General features: G+C 27.7%; 1 protein-coding gene across 1 annotated transcript; it reads left to right on the top strand.

Moving 5' to 3' along the window:
- Positions 1-514: 514 nt before the first annotated feature.
- On the top strand, positions 515-4,163 carry LOC101504753 (cation/H(+) antiporter 15-like). Its single transcript, XM_004490623.4, has 2 exons — positions 515-1,482; positions 2,706-4,163. Exons 1-2 carry the CDS (start codon positions 592-594, stop codon positions 3,915-3,917), a joined length of 2,103 nt encoding a protein of 700 aa, XP_004490680.2. The 5' UTR covers positions 515-591; the 3' UTR covers positions 3,918-4,163.
- Positions 4,164-11,911: the final 7,748 nt, after the last annotated feature.

Below are 11,911 nucleotides of genomic sequence, written 5' to 3'. Positions count from 1 at the left end.
AATCTAAACATTATCTTTCAGAGATTTAAAGAGAAAAGTTGTTATTTTTTGAAAAGCTACTAAAAACATTTTGTCAATCTCAAAAATATCAAGTTTTAGATTATATTTTAAATTTTTTTACTTTTCAAAAAAAGCTGTAATAAATAATTATACTTTCAAAAACAATTATTTTATTTACAAAAAATATTTATTTTACGAAAAAATATGTAACAAACTACCATAAAGTTGCCACATTTAGTAGAATAAGTATCCTAGGTTAATTACAAAATTTATCTTGTTCAATTTTTATATATTTTTGTATTCACCCTTATTTCAAAAAAATTGATAGGAATATTGTTATCTAAAACATGGAGATAGATATAAATTTTATACTGTATTTAAACAAAAAAAAATTAAATTTATCATTTTGTTTGGGAATGTATCCGATGTAAATTTAAAAATGCTAACTATTTATTTTGTTATTTTGAAATTTGTATTCAGGCTGGGTTGATACTAGGACCATCAGTTATTGGACAAAGTGAATTCCTATCAAAATGGCTATTCCCACTAAAAACCTTCTACATAAGTGAAACAATTGGATTTTTTGGTATAATGATTTTCATGTTTTTAGTTGGAGTTAAAATTGATATAAGTATAGTTAAAAGAACAGGAAGAAAAGCATGGGTAATTGGAATATGTTCATTTATTGTCCCACTAATATTTTCCATGTTAATTGCATTTGTTCTACGAACAACATTACACCCTGAACACAACCTCTACAATTCCATGGGTTACATTGCATTTTTTTTATCAACAACTTCATTCCACGTCACCGCACTTCATCTAGCTGATTTAAAATTATTAAATTCAGATATGGGTCGATTAGCAGTTTCAGCATCAATGATTGGTGGATCAATATCTTTATTTTGGGTCACAGCTGCCACCACTGAGAAACAAACAAGACATAGAAAAGACAACTCTTACCATTTTATGTCAATTTGTATGATTGGTTTGATTGTTTTCATAGTTTGTGCTCTAAGGCCCATAATGTTGTGGATGGTAAGAAATACACCTCAAGGGAAACCAATTAAAGAAGCATACATACTTTCGGTGTTTTTAATGTTGTTGGGCTGTGCATTAGTTTGTGAAATTATTGGTGAGCATTTTATGATTGGGCCTGTTATTTTTGGTATGGCTGTACCTGATGGGCCTCCATTAGGGTCAGCATTGGCTGAAAGATTGGAAACATTGGTTTCAGATGTTTTTATGCCATTGTATTATCTTTATAGTGGTGCTAGGTTCAAAGTGTTTTTAATAGAGGCTCGTAGTTTTGCTTTGGTGCAAGTTATTGCTATGTTTGGTTTTGTTGGGAAGATTATTGGAATTATGGTGCCTTCAATTTATTGGAAGATGCCAGTTACTGATTCTCTATCTTTAGGACTACTTATGGCTTCTCATGGTGTCACACAATTGCTTTACTTGCAAACTGCTCTACACCTTCGGGTAAGGAATTCATTAATACATCATTTCTTCTAAATTTCTAAGATGCAACTGGTTACTTTGCATATCACAAAATTTACTGCAATGATTTTCTATTATTGAATTGTAGCATTCACACTTTGCATATTTTGGTGTCTAAAATGTGTTGATGTCATATATCAACATGACTCTGACACATTGATTATATAAAATTATTATTTGTTACAATATGTCAATGTTTATACCTCCATTTCTTTTGAAAAATTAAGAGGATTCCAACTCAAGCGAAAACCCCTCAATTTGAAGACAGATCATCTCCATTTTGTCTCTTTCTATTTCCCTTCTCTTCTCTTCTGTAGTTTTGAAGTATTTTGAAGTGTATAAACATATTTGGTCTCACCAAAGGTCACATTATTATATATTCATATTCTCAAAACTTTAGTAATGGATAAAATGGAAAAGGTGAGAATTAGAAAGTATCATAAATCCTCAATTTGGAGTTCCAATCTTCTCGATTTCTCAAAAAAAAAAAAATCTCAATATTAGTTTTGGTGTATAAATAAATGTAATTACTTTTGAGAATCTGGGCATTTATATTACTTTTTTATTCTTTTTAAGTGTTGTTTTTTTTTAAAAAAAATTATTTACTTTTTATTGGTCGTTTTCAAATTTCAAGGTAATACTAAATGTTTTGTATAAGATAATATTAAATGTTATTTTGTTAAAATTATCTCTGCCTAGGTATTGTTTATTTATTGAATAGAGAAAAATAAATGGATTTAAATATTAAATAGTTAAGGGTAATATAAGAAAAAAATGAAATTGTTTATGAAAATAACAAAATTTAATACTTTCATTCAAACTTAAGAAAAAGAACAAAAATTTACTTTGTAGAACATTTAATTTTTGTTTTCTGAATTTTATCATTTTTAAACTTTATGCCATTTCCTCTTTTCCTTCCCCTCCCAAACCAAGTCTTAGTTAACTTCCCAACTTCAGTGATTTGAATTAATTTCCTACATGATTTTAAATTGTAGTCACATTTATGCTTCAAACTTTTATATTAATGAAAATGAAGGTAAATGCGACTGATGTAGTCTAAGTTACAATTGCGATGTCTTTGCAACAACTTTAAAATCTGCAATATTGCAATCACAATTGCCACCTAGACTGCAAATTAAAACCATAATTTTGTTGTTGTTTCCAAAATAGTGAATTTGAATGTGAAGATACATGACTTATTGCAGATTCTTGATGATCAAGCATATGGTAATGTGTTAATAGCTATACTATGGGTAACAGGAGCCACAACACCCGTTGTGAAATTCCTATATGACCCATCAAAGAGGTACTTATCCTTAAACAGAAAAAGAACCATTGAAAACACACCAACAAATATTGAACTATGTATCATGACATGCATACACTATCAAGACAACACTCCAACCATCATTAATCTTCTAGAAATTTCAAACCCAACATTGGAAAGTCCTATTTGTTTCTATGTCCTACATCTTATTGAACTAAAAGGAAGATCAACTCCACTTTTCATAGATCATCAACCAGACAACAAGATGCATACATCACACTCTCATGATTCACAACATATCATAAATGCATTTAGATCATATGAGCAACAAAAATCAGGAAACTTGCTAGTGAAACTTTATACTTCAATTTCACCTTATGAAACAATGCACGATGAAATATGTACCCAAGTTGTTGACAAAAGAGCTTGTTTGTTGATTGTTCCTTTTCATATACAATGGAGACCAACTGGTGTAACAGAATCATCACCTCCAATTAGAGCATTAAACCGTCATTTGCTTCGAACCGCGCCTTGTTCTGTTGGAATTCTAATCGAACGTGGAGCATTGAGTAAAAACAACCCTTTAACCATTGCTTCATATTATAGTGTTGGAATTGTTTTTATAGATGGTTCTGACGACCGCGAAGCGTTGGCCTATGCGATGCGCATGGCTGGCCACCCGGGTGTTCGGATCACTTTGATTCGATTAATGGAGCCGAGGAAGAAGAATAAGAACTTCATCAATAGAGACCCTGATGGTGATTTGATTCATAAGTTTAAAGTTGATTGCATACAAATTAAAAGACATGACTATAGAGAGGAAATAGTAAGGGATTGTGTTGAAATGATTAATGTTATAAGGTCACTTGAAGGTTGTTTTGATTTGATATTGGTTGGTAGAAGACATGAAAATCAATCCTCATTGTTTAGTGGATTAACAGAATGGAATGAATATCCGGAACTTGGACCTATTGGAGATATGTTAGTGGCTTCAGATTCAACTTTTGATGGTTCTGTTTTGGTGATTCAACAACAAAAGAGGTCAGGGGCTACTCATCAAGATTTGCATGTAGAATCTGTTATTAATAAGCAAGAAACTTTGACCATTGTGGAAGTGCCTCGTGATAGAAAAGTGCGGCAAAATGTTTAACTATTGTACATATTAGGAAGAACATGGATTTGTTATAGCAGTTGTATGATGGAACAGTTGTAGGAACTATTAGAATTAGAAAGGGAAATTTTATTTGATATATAATTTTAGGTTCTGTATATAGGTCACTTTCATTATTTATGATAATTAATTTTGTAATTAGTACTTTATTGATAAACATTAATCTTTAGATTTGTTAATGAAAACGTGCAATTAAATGAAATAGATTTAAAATTTCGAATGTTCTTTTAAGGTATGTGTATTTTATATATGAATCTTTATACATATAGTGTTCTAATATGTATGTCATTATCAGTCATAATCCTATGCAGATAACTCTTTATCTGATGTCAAACTCTCAATCTTTGAAAACATCCATTTTATGAACATGTGTTTGAAGAGAGAAATATGTACAAATAAATTAATTATAAGTACTTAAAAAATGTAAGTTCTTGATATATTATTAAGAATAATGAAACAACTCAATATCCTATAAACAATATATATCATTTGACTAATTAGACAACTCAATATTTTTGAAGGAATATAGATGCATTATATTTTATACTAGTATGATTGCAATGAGAAACATTTGAATTTTTTATGAATACTTTAAAAATACACTTTAACCACTTATTACTTTATGGTTATTTCGCTAAAATAAAATTAAACTTGAGAATATATAAGGTCAATCATATTTATTATGGTTCACCCCTAAGTTAAAATGAAATTACATTTGAGAATATATAAGGTCAATCATATTTATTATGGTTCACCCCTAAGTCACTTATATGCTTAGTCATTAACTTATAACATTTGAAAGAACACAAGATCTAGGTCATCAAAATCTCTAAGAATGAAAAAATCATAGTGACCGCTAACCTAATAATTTTGGGATAATGTGTAAAAGTTAGTTCGTCATTTTCTTACATTTTAGCTTATATGATGGTCTTGTTATTAAAGTTGGAGTTCCTTACATTTTTCCTAGGTCCAACTCTAATTTGGGTGTGTGCGGTCCCATTGAATATTCTTATATTTGCTAATGATTAATATAGTATATAATAGGGATGTGTACATGTCATAGTCCTGACTTATGAAATCGACCAAGGTAAATCCTTATGAACTTGTTAGGTCAACTATCCTTTTTGATGGCTAATATAGCATCTCTACCATGTTTCCGAGCAAGTGTAGGTCCTCTCTACCTTGATGGGTAGGTCGGTTCAATGGTCTAATATCTTGGTACTGAACACAACCCATAAGCATCAAGACAGAATGGTACATGCGTTTAGGATTGACTACATGCGTTTAGGATTGACTGAGTGGTCCAATAGATTTGTATTGAACACAACACAAGTGTCAATGTCAAAGGACGTGAGCGCTTAAGATTTATCAAGTGTTTCAATAAATTGATATCGAACACCAATAATTTATTTACTCAAATTTGGACAATAATAATTTACTTAGACAATCTCGTAACACTCACAATATAATTTTTTTTTTTTGTAGAAAGTGATCTACAAGATTCATTTAAGGTTAGAATGTGACTAAAAATAAACGGACAAATGATTTGATATAGATGAAATATGTGTTCAATCTTCAATGCTTATATTTATAGTGCATCTAGAACTAAAAAAAGGTAGACATAACTAGTTCATTTTTAAACTTGAATTTTGAAAAGCATTAAATGGGAATAAACATTGGGTTTATTTATACTTTGCAAAAATTGTTGCATAATGCAATCGAGATAAGTTTGAGAATTTAGTAAAAGATTTTTCAAAAAACTTTCTTTATAAATCTTAATGATTAAACAAAAGAATATTAACCTAATTTTTCCTTATGTTAATTTGTAACATACTAGTACAACATTGTTATGTTATTTTCTAACATACTATTATGACATTGTTCTAGAGACTTCTTTTGTCATAATTTTCTTTTAAAAATGTATTAAAGTATCTTTATTGTTAGTCTCTTAAAAGTTTGTTAAACATAAAATGTCTGTTATTTATTAAATTTTAACGTTGAAGATGAAAGATGCCGCATTTCACGTCTCTTAAATTTTTTCAAAGTATCTTAATCAAGGGGTTTAAAGAGAATGAGTAAATACTCTAGCTAGAACAACCGACACAAGCTAATGCATAGAAAATTAAGGGAAAAATTGATGTATCTTTCACAAACTTTACCAAGAAAAAAGAACACAATCCAAAATAGAAGAAAATATACATAAGAAGAGAATAGTAAAGGTGGGTTATTCTCTCTGTTGCACAAGTCACACAAAGAATAATAGTTAGAAAAGTCAATCTATATATATGTGTGAATGTAAATCTTAGAGCTTGATTGGTTTGAGAGAAATAAGAAAGAGAGAGTTAAAGAAAAGATAAGTTGAAGAGAAATGATAAACTTCTCTTGCTTGATTTCTAGAGAAATAAAGAAGAGAGACTCAAAATTTATGGGCCCTACAAGTTTTAACTTTCTTCTGTCCATTGTGGAGAAAGCAAGAAGAATAAATGTACTTATTTTATTTTATTTTTTTCAATTTGTCCTTGTGATTGATCATTGTCTTTATGAATGTAAGCTATTTTGTGTTATTCCATTTTTGCATCACACTATCTACTCCAGTTCCTTTATTAATCTAATTTAATTATTTATTAAACTATCAAAAAAAATTTAGCACAATTAATAAATGTTAATTTAATTTATTAAATTCTAAATATTATTTAATTTTCAGATTTTTTTAGAGAGATTCGACTATCAGACTTAAATACCATATAATTACTATATAATTAATTAATAGATTTACAATAACAAATTAATAATTAAATTAGAAGTTTAATTAATTATCTCAAACAATTTTAAATTTAAATCAATAAAAATTTAAATTATTCTAATTAATTAAACTACAAAGATAGTAAATTAAATAGTTTAATAAAAAAAATAATTAAATTCAAACAAAAAATAAATTAAATTTCATGGAAAGTTTAGGGGTATTATCGTATTTTCAAAAATAATCAACACTTCTCTCTTTTCTATTTCTTTCATCTTTCTCTTATATCAAACAATACTTCAAATCTAATTTATTTCTCTACTGTTTCTCTCTTACCATACTCTTTCTTACTTCTTTCTCTCTACTCAATTTCTCCTTGCAACCAAACACACCCTTAAAGCAAAAGGGGGGCGATCCTTTTATGCATCAACTGAAACAAAGGACAAAGTTAGGGATTTTGACTTACCAAAAGCAGAAAGGAAAAAGTTTCTCATTTATGAGATTAGAAGGGATGGAATGGGACTGGTAGGGAATTTGTGACAGTGCTGAATGGAGATGACTTTGGGTGATTGGTTTATTTAATAATTTAATTTTTAATTTGAAGTTATAGATAAATTAATAAAGATTCAAAATTAAATAACTAAATCAATGATATTTTAAAAATTTATCAATAATATACCATTAAAAAAAATCATTTACATCATGCAACATAAATTTTTGTAAAAAAATATGAACTAAAGTTAGTATCATAAAATTTAAAAAGATCAAAATTCAATTTTTTTTTTAAAGTCTAAAAAAATTAGTATATTTGAAAGAATTAAAAATATATTTAATCTTATTAGGTGTAATACCGATCTCTTCAACATATTGTCAGCGGATAAATCTTTATTCAATCGGTCAACTTCAAAATTATTGCATAATCGTTTGCTGATCAACCCAAACAAATCAAGGGCTGAAGACACCACCAATTCCAAACATGAGTTTTTATGCTCTCCACCACTTACATCATCATTTCCTTTCCTTATGTTTGAAGATGATTGCATTCCTTGACTTCCAAATAAACCAATCGTGATTTCTACTAGATGTTTATTGTGATTAATCTATTGTTTTTAAACTCTTTATTTTCATGGTTATTTTGTGACTTGATCACTTATTAAATTGTTGTTGTGCACTTAACTTTAGTGTGCCACGTGTAATATATTGGGTTTTATAAATTCAGTTAGAGTTGTATATTTAAAGAATCTTGAAAGAGAGTTTCATAGCATTTAAATATCACTTTACTTTTTGGGATTTTAAAGATAACTATACTAACTCAAAGATAACTAACTAACTCTAACAACCCTAATTGAATTCTATTCAATTCTTAAAAAAACTGGTTAAACCACTAATATTAACATTAACATTAACCTCAAGAGTCCTCCTTTAATTTTCATTTATTTTTAAAATGTCTATATTAAAAGCACCTAGAATAAGTTCCTTAAAAAAAATCGTTAGAGCATGATCATTTTTGGTTACAATGGGGATTAATTAATTAGCCGCAACACTCTAATAAAAAAGTAAAACTAATTATTACTATTAAAAAAAACATTTTGGATTTTCACCTACATAAAAAGAAGGGATTTTATTACTTCTCCTAATTGCACTTCTTCTCCATTAACCATATAGATATTTCTCATAAAATTGATTTTGGCAACCATAAAGGGAGATCTAGGTCCTTTCAAACATACTATATATGTTGTGGATGAGAGGTTGTGAGTTGAACGATGATTGGTTAATTAAGTCAAAGTGTAGGTTGTGTTTATGGAGAAATAGAATATGTATTTCCAATCTCGAAGAATGAGTTGTGCGCATGTTTTAGAGATTGAGACAAGTTTTACTCATAGATTAGATTTAGCTAATGAAACTGAACCCCGTGAACTTAGCGTCTTGATCTGCTTTGTCCTAACCAAATGCCGCGCAAGGCTCAATGTTACTCCCCCTCCTTGGGATCTCCCTCTTTCTCATTATTTATTAATTTTACTCATACTCCATTCACTCCTGTTTTTAAGTGCATTAATTATGGACTTTTCTTTTTATTCATATTTTATTCTGTGTTTTATCTTGAAATTGTTTATATTATTTAAGAAAAAGTTAATTTTAATATAAAATCTTATATAGTATTATAGCTAGATTTTGTATGGTATGGTACGGGTGGAATTAGTCATGTACTCATATAGTGTGTAAGAGTGGATATTAAAAATATATATGAGTTTCGTATAATCAAAAGATTTTGTCTCAACATATTTGTGACGAGATAGTGGTGATCAAAATTTCCACAAATGTAATTTTCTTGTTGAAATCTAACATCAAATGTAATTTCACTTTAAAGTTTGCTTATATGATTTCATGTGCTAAGGAATTACAAAGATGTTAAAATGTTATGGAATGACTTTATTTCTATATTTGCTTGGAGTAAACTTTTTAGCATTGGTCTATCAATGGTTTCAATGGAACCTTCCTAATCGTGACATAGGCTCCATTCTTTGCTCTTGGAAAATATTATTTGCGGTTTATATGAGCTTTGGAGAGATAAAAATAATTTAGTCTTCGCTACCAAGACTATCATTAGGCATAATCTCTTAGATGTGGTGATAAACTATGCAAATTTCATTTATTCTTCTAATTGAATTATGGTCGATGGTCGATGATAATTTCTTTTATCTTCGCAGAAATATCTCTGTCTTGGAAATCTTCTTATGTGAACTTATTTAAAATTAGTCTTAATTGCAGTTTGTTTGATTCACATCTTAAAAACTCTATTTTAGTATTTTGAAATTTAAAACTAAAAAATTTGTTTGGATTACTTGTTTTAAAAAACAGTTTTGTAAAATTATTTTTAATATTATACTTTTTAAAACTAAAAAAACAAAACAGATAAATGGTGTTTTACTTTTCTTTTTTTAATTTTTTTAAATCTATAATCAAAAACTGTTTTAAAAATTGGAGTTGTCAAACAAATTTTTTTAAAAATTTTCTTTTTTAAAAACAATTTTTTAAAATTTATTTATAAAATAGTTTTCAAAAACTAAAAAAATAAAACACAATCAAACAAGCCCTTAGTCTTTTTGTTTTTATCAATTCGTAAAATTGGTTTTTATTTATTTATTTAAAATTGAACAGTTTTGATCTATTTATTACAGTGTTTAGCTAAAAAAATCTGATGAGACATATTTTAAATAAAGTGACATATGATATAACGATGTTGAATAATCAATATCTATGAATTGCAATAAGACCCTCTAAAAACTTCAATTTCAACTTATAAAACTTATTTATTTTTATAATTTAATAAATAACATATAAATAATTGATACATCTAGATGGTTCTACATCACGAGATTGTATGTCACATCATTAAAAATATCTCAAAATACTGAATTTTAGTTAAAAAAATCTTTAATAAAAGATCAAAAGTGTAAACTTTTAAAATATGAAACTTAATTTCGTGAATTAATAAAAATAAGGGTTCAAAAATGCAATCAAAACTTAAAATTAATATTGATTGTTCTAATAGGAAATCAACTTGTATCTCAACTTGAGGTGATTTGGTTCCGATTAAAAATGGAAGACTCTTAAAGGACTTCTACGACATACTAGGGTCATACTCGATGGTATTGGGCTAAATTTTGGGCTCTTCGAATTAGCATATTGCTTGCTCTAAGGATGATATTTGAGATGGATTCCTTGGTTGTTGTCAACGTAATCATATCTAGATTTCTCCTAATACTTTTATGCAATAAGTTATTAATTTTCCTTGACGAACTTCTGATTGTGGTGTCTTATATGAGGCGAATCATTGTGTTTACTTGTGTGCTAATCGAAGACGTTTATCTTTAGTTTTTTATATGATTTCTCTCGATTTTGTTTCTCCTAATTTAAAGTTTATCATAAATAATGATGTAAATGGAACTAGCATCGTACGTTTGATTTTGTAGTTTAGTACTATTTTTGTAAAAAGAAAATTAAATTAAAACTGTCATAAAAGAATCAAATTAAATCTCACATTTTTCGTATGGAAATTTTAGGATAGCATTTCCTTGTTTCAAAATTGAATAACGTTGATTTGAAGTTATAAATAACATTACAAATTTGTACAAGGTTAACTATATAAGTTCAAAATGCCGCTTTCTTACCCTTGTACTTCAAAATATCTTGGTTACATTTATAATATTTTTCTTTTGAAATTTATGAATAAGCCAACAAGTTTAAAATTAATTAGTTCTATTACAATCAAGTATATTAATATGAGAAAAAGACTATTGTAGATAAATTAATTTTATACTGTCAGTTAATATGAATAATCACATTATTGTAATTTCTATCAATTATTAATCATATAATTAATAATTTATATTAATATAATTAATAATTTATATTAATTGATCGTGTAAAATTATTTATATTGTTGGTGCATATCCATTTAACTCTATTAAAATTTAACTTAAAAATATAAACTCTTTAATTAAAAATAAATTGACGCCAAGCGGAACTACATATAAGTATGTGACTTTTCTTTTAACCGAATTGTATATACATATTTTTAAAGTTTAGCTTAAATGATCATATCAATATTTCAATATTGGTAAACTAAATATTTTTATGTGTTATCTCGTATTTGAATTTAACATTTCTACTTTATGTGTATAAGTTTATTAATAATATTTATCACTTTGCCTACCAATAAAAAATATATAGTAGAATTTTTATCTTAAAAGAAGTACAATCAATCCGGTATTCGTACGTATGTTGTCCTAAAGTTGAACCAATTGATTTAAAGAAAACAAAACAATCAGCAATGAATGTACTTATGATGTTTGTTCACTATAACAGATGTACATCGATCTACCGTATATCTAGAGGACTGAAATTCCAACAAGTAGGTGGTATGGTCCAATCGAATTATTAATTATATTAGTAATTAATATACGGACGAGTTGGGGCCTTAGAAAAAGGGATGCAGAAAAAACTGTCTATTATTGGTATGGGAGATAGGAGAGGGAATCCACGTGAATAACTGAGTTTTTGAGGGATTAACTAAAATATAATTGAGATAAGGAGAATAATATGGGACTTCTATTAATTTTACAAGTAGAAGTTGTTTCTTATTAAAAAAAATGTAGAAGTTGTTAAATAATAATATGCCAGCTTGTTTTCTCATTCTTATATGTATGTATAGCGTGGCGATGTCGCTAAT

This window comes from Cicer arietinum, chromosome 2 (assembly GCF_000331145.2).
Source record: "Cicer arietinum cultivar CDC Frontier isolate Library 1 chromosome 2, Cicar.CDCFrontier_v2.0, whole genome shotgun sequence".
In the NCBI taxonomy this organism is placed as follows: Eukaryota; Viridiplantae; Streptophyta; class Magnoliopsida; order Fabales; family Fabaceae; genus Cicer; species Cicer arietinum.
The sequence above is the reverse complement of the archived record's forward strand: the minus strand, read 5'-3'. Positions and strand labels throughout refer to the sequence as shown.